This window comes from Rhamphochromis longiceps, linkage group LG6, assembly GCF_057381845.1.
Source record: "Rhamphochromis longiceps isolate RC_006_pf linkage group LG6, R_longiceps_female_GT1.1, whole genome shotgun sequence".
In the NCBI taxonomy this organism is placed as follows: domain Eukaryota; kingdom Metazoa; phylum Chordata; class Actinopteri; order Cichliformes; family Cichlidae; genus Rhamphochromis; species Rhamphochromis longiceps.
Window position 1 is genome coordinate 25,479,773 of NC_140562.1, and position 20,744 is coordinate 25,500,516.

The following is a 20,744-nucleotide window of genomic DNA, read 5'->3' on the forward strand; positions in this document are numbered from 1 at the left end:
TACACTCATTTGTCACTTTGTTGGGCTCACCGAAACTGGACAACAGACTGGAAAATGTTGCCTTATTTGATGAGTCTTGACTTCTGATTTGGCATTATGATGGAACATAAAAACATCTGTACATCATGGATGTATGTTGATTCATCATTCATGTTTACCCCAAACAGTCTGCTGGGTAGGCCGCACAGATTATAATGTTATTTCCTGCACTCGCGTTACAGCAGCCTAACTAAGTGAAAACAAATGACACCACAGTTTCTGGCTTTTTATTAGCTTCCGTGTAGATTATCTCAACTTATGAAAGATGAAGTACATTAACTTACTTTACCCACAATAAAGAGATTCCAGGCTTGCTTGATAAATTGTGACTATTACCATTGAACATGGGCCTGTTTCCTACATCTAGAACAGGATCAGCAGAGGAAATTAAAAAGATGTTGGATAAGCAGCACAAAGAGGAAGCACAGACCTCAGATTTAGATTCCTGGAACTCATCAGTACGAATCTGATCCAAAGCCTTAATAGTATTTTTATTCTGTTGTGTATTTTACATTAAATTGTTTTTTTTACCCCCCACAGTTATGTCTTTCTTTGATACCATGAGTTTGTGGAATGAAGTTACTGGAGAGCCATGAATGGTTTGGGATGTGTGGGATGTAAATGTTGTCTTTTTGTCTGCTGAACCTGAACAAGCTGCAGTTTACAAACGCATTCACCTTGTCATGGTGGTTGATGTGCTGCCACCTAGTGGACACAACATTTGAACTCTCCATCATAAAATCTTAAGCATCTGTTGTTTTTTTCTCTTTCTAGTTGACAAAGAAAAGGTCTGCATTGATGAAGGGAGTGCACTCAGATACTAAGCTGACAGATAAGCATTAAAGTTTACATTAAAAGGCACTAGAATCCAACAGTAGATTCAAACTTTGTGCCACCTTGCTCTCTGTCAGTTCCCCCTCCTCCTGCTCCACCTGCATCCCCTCCATCCTTCACTCGCTCTGATTCCAGCTCTGCATGCATCAGCTGTCAGGCCAGGATTCGTCATTGACAGTGAAAGGCTGGAAGAGTGTGATATCTCACTGCCTGAACATCTTGACTTTGAATTTATGCTGATGATGAATCCCGTTGCCCTCCAGCGACCCTTCTGTTGCCTCTTCTCTGGAGCGTATACTCCTCCAACATCAGCACGATTATGATCTTGCTGTGGTCTACAATCCTCCTCTGTCTCTTTCTCGTTCTCTTTCAGCTGCTCTCTGTCCCTGCCATTGTTCAAAACACTTCTGGGTTGAAGTTATCTCATAAAGACATTTTGCAAAATTTCATTCTCCCTTTTTGTTTCTGCTATTCAGCAGACTTTACTGTCAACTTTACGGACAAAGATTTTAAAAAGTTGTGGATTAGCTGGTTTGATAATGAAGTTCTGGCTCTGTTTGACAGGAGTTCAAAGATCTCTGTTGCACAAACCTATTTTACATTTGAGATCACTCACTTTCTCAAACAAAATACAATCACTGTATGTTAATCTGTGCAAAACTGGTGGTGTAAGAATATCTGTTTACCATCCGTCTCCACTCCACTAGAGACAGATGGTAAACTGTCTCTATTTGTGCCTAACACTAATTACTGCACAGCAATGCTAAATATGCATGTGTGTGATCATTTCCATTTGTTTGTCAGTAACACTAACACTAACCTACAAGTAGCAGAATTTCATGAAATATAGGCAAAGATTAACTAAGACATTGACCGTGGCTATTTGAGTAATAGTTTCTGACAGCCTGTTTTCCAGGGGTTGTACAGCATGTTCCCTGATTCCCCAAGATCACGCTGAATTCATGTCTTTATCTGGTTTCTCTCTCTTTCTCAGCGTCTTACAGCCAGATATGGGGAAAAAGTCCAAATACAAGACTTCCGTGAAGAAAAAGACTCTCAATCCCGAATTCAATGAGGTACAGCTCCACACTTTCTCTGCAATTAACCACACCGCAGCTAACAACTTCTTTGATTTCTCTACTGAGCTCCCAATGTAAAGCATGGCAATTTAAGCATACCTTAAAGGGACTGTGTCATATCCTGCAGGTGCACCCAGCGTATCACAGAACACGTGCTGAGTTAGGAATTCAGTTCCTTTCAATCACCTGTTTATGAATCATTGATGTAAATATGCTCTCATGTACCCCACCTGCACAGGAGTTTTCATATGAAGTATCCTTGGACCAGCTGGCGAAGAAGACCCTGGAGATCACTGTGTGGGACTATGACTTGGGAATGAGCAACGACTTCATAGGTAGGCTCAGAAACGCTGTAGTGTGGAGGGGAGGAGTGGAGAGGAAAGCAGCAAAGCAAAGAATGTGACCGTAGCAGACTGTTGAAATGAAAGCGGAGCAGAAAGATAAAAAAAGAAGGAGGAAAAAAACAGGCTGAGTGTGGGTAGAGAGAGGGGGAAGAAAACTAGAGAGATGAGAAGTAATTATGAGGCTTGAGGAGAACGATTGAGCGAGCAAAGAAGAGTTTGAGTGGAACAGGAAATGGAGGGGAAAACTCAAAAAGGAAGACGATTTTCTCTGGGTCCACATCCTTCATAGACTTGGCACATTAGATGGTTGCAGCTTCATCAGACTGCTAAAAAGCTTTGGCATGGCCCGGTGTGTATATCACAGCAACGGAGAACATGGGAGCTTAAGGAGTGATGGAGAACTGGTAGGGAGGCACAGTGAGAATGGATTACCACCCTATGAGCTCGGAGGCCTTCAGATCAAAGCATTTTACTTTGTCTAATGTGAGTGTGCGCGAGTGTGCGCACGTGTGTGTTTGTGTGTGGGAGAGACGGTAGGCTGAAGGGAGACACCCCCTGTTTAGATAAACCCAATGACTTATAAGCCCTGCTGGGGGAAAAGGCCATCAGATCCACACACAGCCCCAGATAACAACCATTTCCCCGACCATTATCATTACAGGTTTAGCTACAGCAGCCTGCCCATGATGTTAATTGGGTCTGAGAGAAAAATGACACAGAAACAAAAAAAAAGGAGAGATGGAGAAAAACAGTTGATAAAGAGGTCGAGCAAGCATAGTTCCAGTGCAGTGGTCTTCTGTAAGCGTTACCATTAGAAAACAGGCTTACTGTCGTAGCAGAATACAGTGGCTTGCAAAAGTATTGCAACTTTTCCACATTTTGTCACATTACAGCCACAAACATGAATCAGTTTTATTGGAATTCCACGTGAAAGACCAACACAAAGTGGTGTACAGGTGAGAAGTGGAACGAAAATCATACATGATTCCAAACATTTTTTACAAACAAATAACTGCAAAGTGGGGTGTGTGTAATTATTCAGCCCCCTGAGTCAATACTTTGTAGAACCACCTTTTGCTGCAGTTACAGCTGCCAGTCTTTTAGGGTATGTCTCTACCAGCTTTGCACATCTACAGACTGAAATTCTTGCCCATTCTTCTTTGCAAAACAGCTCCAGCTCAGTCAGGTTAGATGGACAGCGTTTGTGAACAGCAGTTTTCAGATCTTGCCACAGATTCTCGATTGGATTTAGATCTGGACTTTGACTGGGCCATTCTAACACATGGACATGTTTTGTTTTAAACCGTTCCATTGCTGCCCTGGCTTTATGTTTAGGGTCGTTGTCCTGCTGGAAGGTAAACCTCCGCCCCAGTCTCACGTCTTTTGCAGACTCCAACAGGTTTTCTTCCAAGGTTGCCCTGTATTTGGCTCCATCCATCTTCCCATCAACTCTGACCAGCTTCCCTGTCCCTGCTGAAGAGAAGCACCCCCAGGGCATGATACTGCCACCACCATATTTGACAGAGTGTGTTCAGAGTGATGTGCAGTGTTAGTTTTCCACCACACATAGCGTTTTGCATTTTGGCCAAAAAGTTCCATTTTGGTCTCATCTGACCAGAGCACCTTCTTCCTGTTTGCTGTGTCCCCCACATGGCTTGTGGCAAACTGCAAACGGGAATTCTTATGGTTTTCTTTTAACAATGACTTTCTTCTTGCCACTCTTCCATAAAGGCCAACTTTGTGCAGTGCACGACTAATAGTGGGATGTTCAAGGCTTGGGAAATCTTTTTGTAGCCTAAGCCTGCTTTAAATTTCTCAATAACTTTATCCATGACCTGTCTCGTGAGTTCTTTGGACTTCATGGTGTTGTTGCTCCTAATATTCTCTTAGACAACCTCTGAGGTCGTCACAGAGCAGCTGTATTTGTACTGACATTAGATTACACACAGGTGCACTCTATTTAGTCATTAGCACTCATCAGGCAATGTCTATGGGCAACTGACTGCACTCAGACCAAAGGGGGCTGAATAATTATGCACACCCCACTTTGCAGTTATTTATTTGTATAAATGTTTGGAATCATGTATGATTTTCGTTCCACTTCTCACCTGTACACCACTTTGTGTTGGTCTTTCACGTGGAATTCCAATAAAATTGATTCATGTTTGTGGCTGTAATGTGACAAAATGTGGAAAAGTTCAAGGGGGCCGAATACTATTGCAAGCCACTGTATGTAGAGGATGTCACATCACAGAGGTGAGTAAACTCAAGCAATGAATCGAATGGATAAACTGAGGGAGCAACATGCGCATGAAGAGAGTTGGGAAATTTCATCTTCACCATGAGCCAAATCTAAACCTCTGAGCTGTTTCCAATCGGTTCCCTTCAAAGTCAAGTCTCAAAGCTAAAAAAGCGGATAAAGAGTTGATGAAAAGGCCACGCGAGCACAGTCTCAAAACAGTGGGACTGTGTTCCAAGTCTGATATCTCCGATTCAGTTCAATCTTGGTTTTAATCACGATGCCAAATCGCAAGAGACTTTATGTTTATTGCAATGTAATGATGCCACAACTGCACAGACAGAAACCCATGAATCCAGTTACTGCGCTGCCATCAAATCAAGCTCCAGTTCAAATTTTGAGGGCAGGTAAAAAGTGTCCTTTAGAAATTTTAAAGCCATCTGTGCTTCCCTTAGTGCTTTTCATTTAAAATGTGTTGTATTTGAACATGTTGCATTTAAAACTGTGGAAGTCGAGAGCTTTGAATGTATACACATACAAAAAAAAGACTTTAATTATTGCTTGATGTTTATGAGGGATAAGATCAGGTTACCCAAATTAATAAGCTTAATATTTAACATATAAAGCTATGCGACATGCTTGCTTAAAAAGTCAAATGTAATTTAATATACAGCAAGTCTTAATGGTTTCTCTTTTAAACACTTATTTACCTTAATTTACCTTCACCTACTCGTGTTCACCTACAGGTGTCAGTCCTGTGAGGGACTTTGAGTGATCGAACATTAATAGGTTGGTGTTTGTAAAACTGTTGATCTGATGGCCCAAAAACACTGCTGGACACGCCTCCACCCATAAAAGGATTGGAAAGTTGTGTGGAACAGAGAAATTCAGATGCAGTTCAGTGTTTCAGTAGGAACTTTGACGCCTATTGATTCTTTCAGATCTATGGCTCTGCTAAATGCTTGGTTCACCACAAGCAGTTATTCATCCGCTGGTGGGGTTTAATGAGAGGGATCTGCAGCGGAGGAGAAGTGAGGAGAGAGCAGGGGTAAAACCATGCGAGTTTTGGCACGCACCAGCCCACCAGCCTGTGCGTCAGCCGCCACGTCTCCCCCCGGCTCCAGTTCCTCATCCTTCTTCTGTCCCCCAGTGTGTGTCAGGATGGCTGGCCATTCGTTTGTCACTATCAGCCAGCGGGCCCGGGGAACACTCCATCGATCACTGTTGGGAGGTGGTGGGAGTGCTGCGGGGGCGTGCAGCGAAACTGACAAAGTGTTGTGCGTGATTATCCTATCGAAACTCTGTCAACAGGTTTAGACCTGTTCTACAAGTTGCATGATTCTGTGAGAGGAAAGCGAGGGATGATCTGTAGATCGCTCCTCTTCTCCTCCCAGCAGCAGCGTCTCAGGCGACGCTCGGTCCCGTGCTCAGAAAAGGCGTAGATCAAAAACCGAGCTTTGTTTGCTCATGGCTGTCAGTTTCTGAGGCACTCTTATGCAATCACAGCCAAGAGAAAGACTTTGTATCCCCAGCGTGACAGCTGTGTGCAGCTTTATCATACGTTGCGCTCCTCCTCCAGTGGCTCCATTACCTCACTTGAAGTATTTCTTGTTTCTCCACTTGTTTATTCCCAGCGCATCCAATTCTTGTAAAATCAGTCATCAAAATTTCAATTTATTGTTATTTTCCAGCTACCTTAAATTTCTCTTTCTCTCCGTCAGGGAAAATTTGACATGAAGGCCTTTTTGCTTCCTTCTGTCCTTACATGACAGTCTGGCAGCAAATAAAGATATTTACATAAATTTTAATATAATGCATTGTTGGCTGTTCCTAATTAAATATTATTAAAGATTACTTTTTAACAACAAAGTTAAAAAACAAAAAACCCCAACAACAACTGATTTGCACTTCTTCACAGAAAACATACATTTATTAATATTGCTGCTGTTCTTAAGGTCATGTAGTTATGATTCGCCCTGAGTGTTCCTCGACTTGCTTCCTGGAAGTCTAACTATGATCTGCAATTGCTCATCTCTATCCCACACTGGATTCCCTTCCTTCCTCACACTTTTAATTATATTTTAGGAAGGATGATCACATTTAGAAGCTGGATCTCAGAGCTACGATGATTGTGCTATGTGTGTGGTCATGCTAGTGGCCATGTTGGGGTTACTACTCAGAAGAAGGTATTTGTCACTTTTTTAAAAGTAATGCATTAATCAGTCCTTGGAGAAAAAACTAGTTGAAATACTCAGTAATTACATTACTCTTGTGTTACTCATTTAGCATAGCATGAGATGCATTTTACCTTCTAAACACTGACACAGATTCCTGTCTCAATAAGGACACCAGAGACCTTTCTTTTAGTGTTTAAATATGAGTACAAAGTCAACAACCCCAAAAACACTTTACAGCAATCGCCACAGTGGTGTTCTGTTAGAACATAAGACAAAAGTCCTGCAAGACTGACTGATCATTGCTGTTTTTGCTCTGGCTGCTGTGCTGGGGGGCAGCATACATACACTCAGCTTTAACTTCACTAGGGACGGGGATTATTAGTGTGCTCTCCTATCAATCAGTATTGATCAGTCATTGCCTATCAACTTATCTTTTCAGTTGCACTTGAGCTACAATCAGGTGATTTCAGTTAATGTTCAGGAGGTGGAAAATAGTGTGTAGAGTGGATATGGAGATTAGCATTATTTGTATTGTACAAATGGACAAGAGCACAATGATAAAGTCCAAACTGCATCCTGTAGACAGCATGCTAACGCTAAGCTAGCCAAGAACCCAGAGTGGTGATAAAGCTGAGTGAATGCTGACCCCAGCCAAGCAGCCAGACCCTAAATTCAACAGGTAACAAACTGATGATCGGTCAGGCTGCAGCTTTCCTTTCCACCTGTTCATGTTTCTACAGTAGAATCACTTGAAAGTCTCTGTGCTGGTTCTCATCTTTGCTTTGTGCTGTTAACTTTGTGTTCATACCTAAACACTAAGAGAAAGATCACATGTGTGTCCTCGTTAGGATTGGCATTTGTGTTGGTGTGTAGCCTCAGTTTATATTGTTAAATGGTAATTATGAGACAGTGTGTTTCAGGTCGTTTTACAGAGAAATTTGCATAAATGTAGCATTTATGACATGCTGCTTAGCGATGGTGGTCACTCTCAAAGCAGAGCCAGTGAGAACTCAATAGGAGAATCAGTAATGGAATCGGCAGCACTGAATTCTTATCAGTTCCCATCCCTACACTTCACTCTGTGTTCTTGGCTAGCTTTGTGTTAGCATGCTGTCTGTACAGAGAGCATTGGCTCTCTTATCACAAGCAATGGGTAGCTGCTTCTGTCCTGGATGCAATCTGCACTTTACGATCAGGCTATTGTTCTTATCATGCAATAAAAAATAAAAATAAAAGCAACATCCATATGCCACCTCTCAAAGGCTGCAGTCCACTCCCTGCCCAACTGAAATCAGCTGATTAGGGAAATGTTTAGGAGGAAAAAGTCGCATTTGATGATCATTAATCACTAACATCTGTAACAGTATTACAGTAGGTGTAATTATTGAATTCATCACAGTTCACGTTACTTTGAAGAAAACTGTAATGTGATTACCCAGCACTGGTAGGTGGATGGTGGCACGAGGGCGAGCTCCATAACTAAAGCTGTGTGCAGTTATGGTTCTTCTTTTGAAGCCTCGGGACACAAATTGTGGTCCAGTTGGACTCCTTTGGAGCAAATTCACAATGCAAAACCCTGAAAGAGTTGATAAAGCTGTGAGCATATGCTCCTGCTTGTGCTCCTAACTAATGCCCCTTCTTCAAGCTTGGAGTCTGCAGGCTTCCCCAATAATGACCGCTAAAACTGGACAATTAACTCTCGTTATGTTTGGAACTTCTGGGGAGCAGTCCAAGCATAGCAGATGTGCCTTAATGCTCACAGTGCTTCACAAGGAGAAGATCTAGGAGCAGACAGGGGTAAAATTTAAAGCAGAGATGCTTTGTTTTTTTGCTTTTTGTTGGTAGATTCAATCAATCTTTAAACACGCCTTGTACTAATGTACCAATTTTGAGGTACTGAACTTGATTATATTCCACTCTACACTGCCACTCCAATTCATGAGAAATGTGTTACTTAAACTGTAAAGATAATGTTTTGTAAGGTCCCAGGATAATGTACAGTGCATTGGTAAGGATGATCCAGTATTTCCCAGATTTTTGGGGGCTCTTTAGAAAGATCTGGACCATTCTTTGGTCCCTGCAAACATTTCACATAAGTGAGTGTTGTGATTGTTTTCCCTCTGATAGCTATGCTAAAAGGATCAGGAATTTCAGATTCATAAAGAGTATTTTAAAAAAAATGAAAAGCAAACTCAAATTTTTCTTTCTTTAGTTTGTTAGTTATTTTGTTTCCTTATTAGTCATCTTCACCTCCTCCCAGTTTTTGTCTCCTTTTATCGTCCTCACCAGCAAACAAGTTTTCCTTCGCCTCTTGACTCCTCTCTGTTTCCTCTGCTTCTCTCTCTCTGTGTTTGCAGGAGGAGTGGAGCTGGGCATCAATGCGAGCGGAGAGAGACTCAGACACTGGTTCGAGTGTCTCAAAAACAAAGGGAAGAAAGTCGAGTACTGGCATACGCTCACGCAGCAAGGAGCCCCAAGCAGTGACAAACCGGACTAGATTATACAAGATATTCATGATACAAACGCATAAATGCACACACATGCAAATGCACTATACCACACACACACACATTTATGTCTCACTGAACGATGGCCGATAACAGAATGTGAGTAAGGAAGAAATAAGAACAAAGGATAAAACATGCAATAACAATACTGATTAAAATCTGTCTCATATTGCCAATAAATACGGCGCAGAGTATTAGTATATGATATTCATACTAATATTAGTGATGGTAATAAGGTGTAATCTGAATACTTTTCTTTTCCAAGGTAAACCAAATTGTGACAATGTCCTCATTAAAGTGTTGACGTAACAAAACAAAGCTCACTAAATTGTGCTTTAGACCGTACTGTATTGTAGAAGTTGCTCATGTCCATTCAAATTTTATGCATAATGACCAGATTTGAGACTAATGCACTCAAAATTCATTCAGTGAAAGTACCTGACAGTATGTGCACCCTTTGTGACTCATTATGTGGTACGCAGATGCAGGAGCGGGGGAGGGATGTTACGAAAGGATGATTGTCGTGAGAAGTCTCTTATCTTCGTGGATGTCTATCTAATGCAAAACAACACACCGTATTATAAAGCACAAAAAGATCCGTTCGGTGGATTTCTACCTTTACCTTTTCATTGTTTTTATGTATTTTCATTGTCTTCTGGTGACAGTGGTGTTTTATCCACCTTCACATGAGACGATAATGTGTCAAAATGTGCGCGTGCGTGAAGGCTGTGAGACTATGAGTGCCTGCTTTTTCTGCCTGTGCAGCGTCTGTTAATCTGTATTCACGTCATGCCCCATTCAAAACGTCTCCATCCGAATTCAGAAGCGCAGAGGTGCGAGGGAATGTTTTTTAAAAAAGGACAAAAGAGAGAAATCCTCTGTTACCACCGCAGGCCTCAGTGGTGCGAGTGCGCCTGGCCACTTGTTCCAGGCCTTTGCTATCTCTGTCTCCCACTGCCAGAAAGCCAAAAGAGCAACTTTAAGAAAGGCAAATACTGTGGTGCGTAACCTTTGACTGCTCCTGTCTGATGAAAGCCCAAAGCTGTGTCCACAGCAGGCAAAACGATGTCTTTCAGAGTATCCTGCACTGTGTTGCAGCATTTCTGATGTAATTTTTGCTCCAACAGAAACACCAGTTATGCAACATCTTCTTTCGTCAGTGCGGTGTCACATATTTTGAATTTAAAGATACAGGAATTTGATTAGTTCGGTTATCTGATTTTTATAAACAGCTCGAAAAGGTTCCCTAACCCACATCTGCACGACCTCAGACATTCGATATTGGTAGAAGACATCTGGCTGAAGGTGAGATCAGCCATCAGACGGAGTCAGTGTTTCGTCTGATTGTCCCGTTATTTTTGACCTGTTAAATATCAGGTCTCTTCTAAATCATCTACACGTCTATTAAACACAGGAATTCCTGTTCAGATACAACTTTGCTTTTGGTACAAGAGCCTTCCTATAATTTAACCTCTCGGTGTAAAGGGGGATTACATCCTTCAGGGTCAGTGGAAACGCACAGATCCAACAACAATAAGATCCCATTTTCATCGGGCTGCATGCATGCCGTGGATCTTTGTGCACATTTCAGCATTTTCATATATATAAAACTTATCTACATGCCTGCCAGGATATCAGATGTCGTCCCCTGGTTCATCTGTCACAGCAGCTCTGGCCATACACTTGTTCAGAGAAGCACATGCACGGTGGGTCAGTGGCCTCGGGGAGTTTTCTAACTGTTGAATCGATCTGGCTGCTCATATTCTTGGTGTCCTTCGATAACCTTGTGAATGTCTGATTGCTGACAGCAAAAAAAACAAAAAAAAAAAGAGAGAGAGAGAGTAGATCCTCCAAAGTTGGATTAGGATAAGAATAAAGGGCTTGGACACTAATAAAAAACACTTTTAGGCTTCAGGATATTTTCATTCAGTAAGATTTAGAAAAGGGTGGTAGGTTTATTCTGCACTCTGTCTATGCACATTGAGACTCCCAGCACGTCAGCAGTGAGATAATCAAACCAAAACAACATTATCGTATTATCCAGGCATTAAGGATACATTTCTGGTTGGCAGTGATCAAATAGAGTTCACATTTCTGGCTGGGTGGTTATTTGTTTCCGTCTCTGGATCTGTTCGTTTTGTTTACAGTCACTGAATTTTCTGACTCTTTGTCTATTGACCCTGCTTTGCTTATGTAATCATTTCAATCTGCAGTACAGCTGCATGTTTAGCAATCCCCATCAGCTTGTATAATAGAGTGCAACCTTAGCTGATCGTTCTGAATGCCGACGTGCCATGCATTCAGACTCCTCGCCATCTGTGTATTTGTTTGTGAATACGACGATTCAGGGTATCTTTTTTGCTCAGTTCGCTTCGCTTTTCCGAGCAAGCTCTCGCTTTAACGAACAAAAAACCTTTACTGTCGCCGATTTTGACACTCGTCTTCCTTGAATTATTATCAGTGGTGATGATGTGGGAGGGCTGAGGAGGGAATGAGATGGGAAAATCACTGTTGCAGTCCCTGTGTATTCACTGTCCATGTCAATCACACAGTATGGCTGCCATCCTGTGGTGGGTTTGTGTAAGTACTTCTCAAAATAAATCAGAGCTGTATCAGTGGGCGTCTGTCCTCCTTTGAACATGTGATTCTTCAAGAACATAAGATAAGCACCATGTGTGTTGTGTAGATATGTGTTTATTTATCATCATCTCGGAAGATAATCCAAATCCACAAGTCACTGCTCACTTTAGTAACTAGACTATTTAAAGCAATATTGATTCTTAACAACTGAATTTTCAGAAAAATTCTTCAAATTACTTCAAACACAGCAGCAAAGCAGCCTTTGTTAAACATTGCCTGTCGTTTCCTGCACATTTTACTCCCCATCCCTCGTTATGTTCTCCTCTCACGGCTCGGTCAACCTGCCAATAAAGAGCGGCACATTGGTGTGGTCACTCCACAGCAGCATGATGAAAGGCCGCAGGGCTGAGAAGGAAGGGAAGGAGCGGGAGAACGACAAGGTGGTGACAGCGCCGGCCTCCACTCCTTGTTCGGTCAGTGCGAGGAAGGCTCTGTGTTTGGCGTCGTCCAGGAACAGTTTCTCCTGAGGGTAGAGGCCACACAGGTCGGCACCCTCGTAAAGCACTGACAGTCCTGGAAAGGGAGTGAAAAGTACAGAAAAGGTAGTAGTGAGGGTGAAAGCAGGTAAGAGAGCCAAGCATGTGGTGGAGATGCTTTGAGATCAAAAAGCAAACGTAGAGACATATTTCATAAATGGGAACCTAATGTTTACTGCTAGCTAAACTGCACAGGATGAAGGCATGGGTGGTGTTTATTTTTGGTAATACAAAAAAAGGTCAGATGTTGGGTTGGAAAGAGAAGAGAGCACAGAAGATGAACCAACCTAGTTTCTTGATAAGCGTGTTCATTTCCGGCTGGAAATTCAGTTTGATTTTGGGCAGAGTGACCTCAATATGCTGAGGAGATGCTGTTTTCATGTTTTGTATCATTTGAACCACAGTCCTGTCGGTCATCTTCTGCTCGATCTCCTGCAGCTTTGCCTCTGTGTTGGTGGAAGGCAGCAGGATGTAAAGACTGCTGTCTCCTGTGAGGGCAAACCTCGCCACCTGTTGGCCAAAAAAGATTAAAAAAATACTGGAAGTGTTAATAAGTGACAAAAGAGATCATTATGAGACCATCTGTTTTTACCACTGGCATTTAAAATAAACCTGAGATGTAAAAAAATGTATCTCATCATCGTAATACGCATGATAGTATCAGTGCCTGTAACTGTTTGGCTGGCATTAACTTTGTTTAAGTCATCTGGTTGTCCATGAGATGGAAATATTCTCTGTGTATTGTTTTGTAAGGAGTGAAAAAAGAAAATGCACCAGTGGTGCAGTAAATTTAGTAACTGTTGACTCTCTAACTCATCTGAGCAAAACCACGGTGCACTGAGGCCACCGACGTGTTTATCAACTTAAAGATATCTACTGTTGTGCAAAAGTCTTGAGCCATCGCTCATTTTCCTTGGAAAATGTTTAGCAATATAATGAAAATATGATATATATGACAAAAACTGAGTTTGTACAATTCTAACGTGCCTGAAAGTCAAAATCTGCTTTTATTCTTCAACACAGCCTGAACTCTCTGAGGAAACATAGATAGCTTTTGTTTTTTGGTCTTCCACTTGTCCATTTTCCTCTTTTTTTTTAAGGGCACACTGCACAGCATGCTGAAATACACCAACCCTTTAGATAAAAGCTTTTTTAGAATCACCTTGTTGGTGCAAAAATACTATTTAATGCTCTTATAACTGTGTTATCTTTGTTATTTTGCATAGAGTCAACAAAAAAAATATACAAATTGTGTTTGTGCCTGAAGATAGAATTTAAAATTGTTTCTTTACTTGTTTGTTCATTTCAATGGTCAGTGTTAAATGGCTTGAGGAACAAAAAAACTTTTCCCATTTTTGTAGTAATAGCATTCTTATGAAAATGGTCAGTTACACAGGCCTGGACTGAAAATGAGTGAAAGAAAAAGCAACCGATGTCCAAAGAAAAACTATAAAGGGACCTTCAGAAAGCCTGGAGAGCTGCAGACCACTTTAAAAAATGATACCGTCTGGTTCCTTGGAAGTAAAATATAAGGAAAGGAGAGGTGGCTCAAGACTTTTGCACAGGACTGCAGGTCGCCGGAATCATGGACTATCAGATGCTGGATTCTGGTTACGACTCTGATACCTGTCATAGCTCAAGAGACAAGACTAGAGACAAGAAACTGACCCTTTGGGGAACAGGAAATTGAATGCTATAGATCTGAAGTATTTTAGCATATTTACTTATACAGGAATAAACTGCATAGTAATTGTGATATAAAATTAAAATAACCGTAAAATGACAGATGAAATTTAAACATAAAGCTACTGTTCAAACTGTATGTTTTGTGAGTTAGTAGAGCAGTTTAGATGTGCATTAAAGATGAAAAGCTCAACATTAAAGAAACATAACACGCATGTTTCCTGTAGGAATCGATGAAGACAGGATGTCACTTCTGTTGCCTGTGGCAGAAAGGTCTGTGTAGGATTTAGACACATATTGCTGTGAAAAGTGTCAGTTGGTGGTTTGTTCCTTACCTGTGCCTTTAGGTGAGGATCATACATCATAGTTGCCATGTACTTGTCATGATAGAGAAGAGGCACCGTTACCACATCACCATTAAATTTTGTGAAATATCCTTTTTTATTGTTTGGGTTAAACTTGACCTTCCACTGACCTAAAACACATGTAAACACAGTTTATCAGTCTCCACATTTTTGAAATGTGCAGAAGGTGTGCGCACAGTTTACTGACCGCTGAAGGAGACGGCGTTGAGCAGGATCAGCTGTGAACTTTGTGGGACAAAGTCAAGCAACTTTGTGATTTTATTTTGGGTCTTTTCTGCCACCCAGCTGTTGATCATCTGTGTGTTTTCCTCAGTGGTATTCAGCAGCTTTGTGGGCTCCGCATCATAAAACTGGATCGACTGGTCGGTAAAGGACTCACTCAGATTCATGTCTAAGGAGGAGAGCCGAAATAGAAATCATTTTATCTCTGTGATTTTCTGCTCTGTGATATACTTCACACTGTGATAGTAATACGTGAATTATAGTAGATCTGAGAGGCCATCAGCAGGGAGCCGGCCAGCTTCTCTCTCAGCTTCTTCATCTGGGAGTGAACGCAGTGGAAGTCGTGAGGCACGCAGATAGCGCTCTCAATGGCCTTACGGGTATCGTTCCTTGCACCTGAAGGTACAATTAGACAATAACAATACGTTTAGTACATTATAGGAAGCTGCAAGCCATGTTTGATTTTAAAAATACAGTTGAATCCATAGATTTTTGAGACACTGGTGTATTTTTTGTCTTTTTAGCTGTGTACCAAAACATTTTTAAGTCACAGTTATTTGAAACATTTACTCCAGGGGCTCCTTTAGTTTAAGAAAAAAATATGGCATGACCTTTACACAGCCCTCTAAATGTCTTAAATGTAATGGGAAAATGCACTGTGCTGTGGACAGCTGTGAGCTTTTTTTTTTTTGTTGTTGTTATTTCTTAATAAATTCAGCAGGTGAAAGATCTGAAGATTATTTCAGGTGCAACATTTACATTTGGAAGCTTTTTTTTTTTTTAACTCATAACATCTGGTCAAAAGACATAATAGAAGAAAAACGGGCCATCCTTAGGCTTCATATATAAAACACTCTCCAACACAGGGAGAGAGCGGGAATATTAGGAGTGGTCAAATAAACAGTTTCACTAGTTACGCTGATGAGCTCAGAAACATTGTAAGTCCAGGACATTCACAGAAGATTGCAGTGCTGTATGATCACAGCATCATTTCTATTTTTGAGTTACACTTCAAAACATCCATTCAGTTCATTTCCAATCATCGATCATCTTCTACTCGTTTTCTTCAGCTGTCATAGGGCTAAAAGCTGGGCACATCCTGGAAAGGTCTATCACAGAGCTAACCACATAAGACGTTAACCAATAATACCTAACGAAAGCCAGACCAGTTCAGAAACAGAATTTTTTTTGGAAGAGGAACTTAATATCAACCTGTAACCTGTTATTTCTTTAGCTTTGTTCATTACTGTATTAATTCACCCTCTAAAATTCTGCCGAACTGAAACATAAAACGGTATCTTAACTTTTTACCTGCAGGTTTATCTGGTTGGTTTATCTCAAATTTAACATGGTGATGCATGAAACTGGAAAACTTTAAAGGATTCACTGGAGAACATGATGAATGCTAAACATTTGCAACGTGATTACATTAAAATAGCGACTCGCCTCTCTTTTCGTACCTAACAACAAATGGGAGAGCACCCCACCGATGCTGACAGGAGAGAAGAGCATGTTGCCAGAAGGATATATTTCTCTGAGATAATAATACAGCTTCATTGAAAACTCTGTCATGGACTCCTTCAGTATGGGTTCTGCTGTGCGGCTGTTCTCCTCCGGGCAGGGCTCCCATGGTGAGGTGGAGCCTTGGCATGTGTGAGGAAGAGCTGTAGGAGGAGCTAAAACTGAAACAAATCATAAATAAAAATGTTTTATGCAACTAATCGATCCTTTCCCCCCCCTTACTGACTCAACGCGCAGTGGAAATCATTAAATCTATTAAATCTCTATTAAATTTGACAAGCCCCCTACCTTCCACAGTAAGGTTTATAGAGCTCAGCTTTTTTCCATCATCCAGTTCACATTCATAAATACCAGCATCCTCCATGCCAGCGTTTATGACCATGATGCTCTGATCGTGGTCTAGTGGAAAAATCAGCTCTATTTTTTTATTATCATCTGCGGAGTCATCGTCAAGATTCAACTTTATTCTTCCGTTTGCACTTTCTTTGAACCACAGTGCATTGGCGCTGACTTCTCTGGAACTTGGGATATTGCAAGGGAGTTTAACATCTGACTTTGTAAATACTTTCATTTGATAGTCAGTGAATTCTGCAAAAAGAAACAAAAAGCAGACAAACAGCAAACACTTTATTGTTCGTTGCTCCACTAACTGTAAAATTAAAAGTGGTCGTATGATGACGAAAGAGTCTCACCATCAACTATGACGTCAAACCTTCGTACTATTTCCATATCGCTCCCCTTTAACAGACACTCGTACGTGCCCTCTTTGGTTTTAGTGACAGACTGAAAGCGGAGGGAAAAGTCTGAAGCGACGGGCTGATAGTTTTGAAGCAGGATGGCACCTGTAGTTTAAAGAAGGCCATGTGTTATATACATATATGTACATAAAAGCAGCAAAAATTTGCATCACACTAAAAACAGAAGCCGTTTAAAACCATTGAATTTCCATGTGATTGCTTCCACTCCGATGAAGTGATTATTTGCTGGGAGACAGGGAAGCTCCAGCGTAGAGTCAGGTATCACCCTGATTTGTGTGCATGATGACAGCTGACCAGGAGGAAAGAAAGACATCAAATGAAACCTTTACAAATTTAAGAGACAAAACACCTGCCATTTAAGTTTCTGTGGATTAGTAAAGATATTGTCCTGCACTACTTCAGATTTACCTCAAAAATGAGCTGCAGGAGGAAGCAAAGTGTGGCCTTTTGTCCCATCTGCAAACGAGAGAGGATTTCAAAATTAATGTGGCACCAAGCCGGAGGAGAGATCAATATGTGGCGCAGTCTGTGAAGTAGTGATATCAGTCTGCATTCAAAGTTTCTTAAACTGTTGTAATTACAAGGATTTCACTGCCTCGTTAGATTTCCAAAAATCAAAAGACACATATGCACATTTTCCTGTTCATGTCAGATATGTTTACATATTTTAGGAAGTAGCTGAACATATTCGAGTTGGGTTAGTCGTACACACACACACACACACACACACACACACACACACACACACACACACATGCAAATACATAACTTACAGCTCTTGAATTTCTGTGCGTCCAGATTCGGTCCTGATACGAGTATTTGTCAGTAAGGTTTCTCTGACATTGAACCAGTGTCCACTGCAACCAGCAGCTCTTACTATCTGCTCGCCTGAACTGCAACCAACAATGACTAATCTGTGATTGTTGGTTTAGAGATGTTTGTTTGCATAATGCAAGTCTTCTGACTTGTTGGAAATCACATGATTTCACATGTTGGCAACAGGTACTAAGTGAAAATATTCAAATTTCAGTGTTTATTTCACCTTCAAACATAATTTCAAATAAATTTCATTACTTCTAGTATCAGTGCTTTAGTGCAGAATTTGCAAAACACATCATCTCAGCTAAGAAAAATGAAACACGGGTATTATGGGGGAAGACAGACAGTTTCACTCCCTTTTATGTTAGTTTGCTGAAGGTTGTGGTGGGTAGAGAAACAAGGACATAAAAAAGTAAAAACCCAGCTTGTCCTAACTGGCAGGCGACATCTTTACTTTACTTACTATTTGTGTAGAAACATCTTACAACAGAACGACTTTAAAGTTTTTTTCGGTTGCTTCCTAATTCTCAAAGGGGTGAGACGGTGGGCAGCTCTGCATGTTTGATTTGGCAGATTGTTTTTTACATGTCCTTCTAAACACAACCGCAGAAAGATTTGTGGATCCTCTCAGGTGCAAAGCACCACAACATGGAGCCACAAAAACCTCATATAATATCAGTGGAAAAACAAAAACAACAACAACAACTGCTATTTCATTAATATAGATAAACCTGGTATAGGTGGTGTACCTAATCTGAAGCATAGTTTACTCAACGGTTCTCTACATTACTTTTATTTCCTAATCAAATTTTTTGTATTATTATTTATTGGATTTTCTTGTGCTTGGTTTTGAATGAATGAACAAGTGTTTGTTTGTTTGTTGTTGTTTTTTGCTGAGATATAATTTTTAATTTATTTGGGATTGGGATGTTACCCAACACATAAAATATGAAAATCATTTTAAAACAAATAAACATACATACAAAAAACCCAACAAAACTGCCAATAAAATCGGTTACAGTTAAGTGTTACCATTTTTGGAAACTGGCTCTCTTGCATCTTTTACAGTCATGTAACAAAGGCAGCTTTCACAGTACTCTATGCAATCCTGCACAGAGTACTGTGAAAAAATCGTACACCCCATGATTCAGTTTAGCTTGTAGAACCACAATTTCTGTATAACTATCAGTTTCTCACATTGTTGTGGAGGAATTTTGACCCACTCTTCTTTACAAAGTCCCTTTCGTTCATTGAGGTTTATAGGCACTCGTATGTTTACAGTGCTTTTAAGGTCTCACCACAGCATTTCAATAAGAATAAGATTTCTTGTCTTTTTCAGCATTTCTGTTGTAGACTTGCTTGTTGCATAACCCAGTTTGGACTTTAGGTGCCAAAGAGACTGCCTCACATTTGACTCTGGTGTACAGAGGAGTTAAATGGCCAACTCAGTGGCTTCAAAGTGTCCATACCCAAGCCCAAATCATCACCTCACCACGACTGTGCTTTACAGCTGGTATGAGGTACTTGTGCTGCTATGCTGTGTTTGGGATTCAACAAATGTGTCTCTGTGCATTATGGCCAAACATCTCTGCTTTGGTTTAATCTGTGCAAAGGATAATGTCGCGTGCGTTTTGTTGTTTGTTCAGATGCTACCATGTTATTTTTAGAGAAAAGAGGCTTTCTCCTGGCAAACCTTTGTTGTTGAGTCTTTGTCTTATTGTATTTTTATGAACTAAGACGTGCAGTATTTTGCAGTTTCTCTGAGCATCACACAGTTTGGCCTTAGGTGATTTGCTGAGATGACTAATACTTGAGGGAATATGGCATTGCATTAACACACACCTGAATGCGTTGGACAGCATCAAGTCCTGTGAAATATTAATTTTTCACTGTAGTGTGTCGACTATCTCAACTGGTTTTCCTCTTCATCAGCATACCCATAACTGGAGACATTTCAAAGCAAGTTATATATAAAAATAAATACTTCCTTAGAGCCTTTAAAAAAAATCATTCTAGTTATGGGAGAAGAGGCAGCTTTACCAAATTTATTATGCATGTAAATACAAAGATCCAGTAAATCTATATGTGTGTTTATATCCAAATGGAGAATACATTAATTTAGCTGATTTGTTGTTATCAGTTCTTAAGTGCACTGCTAATGAATATTGAATATGTTAAAACAAAATACACTAAAACTCCAGTAAATGAAAAGCTGGAATGCTGTTTGATTAAAAGCAAAAGATAAAAACGCACAAAATAGATTCCAGCTCTTTAATTGACATTATTTAGCCTTGGTAATATATTACTGGCTTGTGGGTACAGGATGCCCTTCCTCCATTAGATGACCACAGTCCATGAACACGAATATGCAAACATACACTTTTGTTGATATTCTGATAGGTTTTGCCCTAAACAACCAAGGTCAAGATGTTTTTGAATTGATTCGTGCTTTTAATAAAATAAATCTTTTTTTTATATATTTACTGTGTTTTTACACTTGATCAAAATTATGAAAGAAGACTGACAAACTGCGTCGAATAAAATACAGCTTTGCTAGTTCTATACTATCCCTGAAGTTAGTGAGAACCAAACGTGACCATCTTTAACGAGATGCATTGTATTAAATTATATAACATATCTCTAACTTGCAACAAAAAGCTGCACACACATCATGTGACAGCTGTGTGACTTACGTTTGTTCATTTCTTTTCAGTTTCTTCCTATTCATTTTATCGTATTTATCATTTATCCTAACTTATTCGTTAATCTGTTTTAGCTATCTTATATTATTCAGCATACACACACGCACACAGTGAATGCCTTTTTGAATTATTGTCTCACAATTTCATGCTTTAAACTAAAAAATTTCCACTTACTGTAGAGAAATTTCGAGTGACTTATGTAATGCTTTGCCATCTATTTTTTCGTAGGAATTTCATAAATTGTAATGATTGACCCAGTTTCTTGAGTTTTTTCTCCTTCATAACAAAAGTTAGCGGATCGATCGATAAAACGACACTCGATTCGGCGCCCTGGCTCGC

At 40.4% G+C, this 20,744-nt stretch overlaps 2 protein-coding genes across 2 annotated transcripts in view; one reads left to right on the plus strand and one right to left on the minus strand.

Annotated features, from left to right (window-relative positions):
- Positions 1 to 9,654, plus strand: part of doc2g (double C2-like domains, gamma) — a 35,291-nt gene extending 25,637 nt beyond the window's left edge. The window contains exons 9-11 of the mRNA XM_085409864.1: positions 1,868 to 1,949; positions 2,191 to 2,287; positions 9,070 to 9,654. Of these exons, the coding sequence (XP_085265990.1) occupies positions 1,868 to 1,949; positions 2,191 to 2,287; positions 9,070 to 9,209 (319 nt within the window). The 3' untranslated portion in view covers positions 9,210 to 9,654. The remainder of the gene's footprint in view (positions 1 to 1,867; positions 1,950 to 2,190; positions 2,288 to 9,069) is intronic.
- Positions 9,655 to 10,968: 1,314 nt separating this feature from the next.
- On the minus strand, positions 10,969 to 17,794 carry serping1 (serpin peptidase inhibitor, clade G (C1 inhibitor), member 1). The gene is made up of 11 exons (XM_085409863.1): positions 17,658 to 17,794; positions 17,293 to 17,340; positions 17,062 to 17,173; positions 16,819 to 16,968; positions 16,415 to 16,714; positions 16,066 to 16,287; positions 14,858 to 15,001; positions 14,571 to 14,774; positions 14,354 to 14,493; positions 12,623 to 12,845; positions 10,969 to 12,372 (listed from the first exon to the last, which is right to left on the minus strand). The coding sequence occupies exons 2-11, from the start codon at positions 17,338 to 17,340 to the stop codon at positions 12,125 to 12,127; spliced, it is 1,791 nt and encodes a 596-aa protein (XP_085265989.1). The 5' UTR covers positions 17,658 to 17,794; the 3' UTR covers positions 10,969 to 12,124.
- Positions 17,795 to 20,744: the final 2,950 nt, after the last annotated feature.

Bases quoted from the DNA above. Each gene is read 5' to 3' on its own strand.
- serping1 (XM_085409863.1), bottom strand. From the start codon at position 17,340: ATGGGACAAAAGGCCACACTTTGCTTCCTCCTGCAGCTCATTTTTGAG. The intron at 16,969-17,061 runs GTTTTAAACGGC...TTTAAACTACAG, and splicing joins AATCACATGGAAATTCAATG to GTGCCATCCTGCTTCAAAAC. The intron at 12,846-14,353 runs GTAAGGAACAAA...TTTGGCCAACAG, and splicing joins ATCCTCACCTAAAGGCACAG to GTGGCGAGGTTTGCCCTCAC.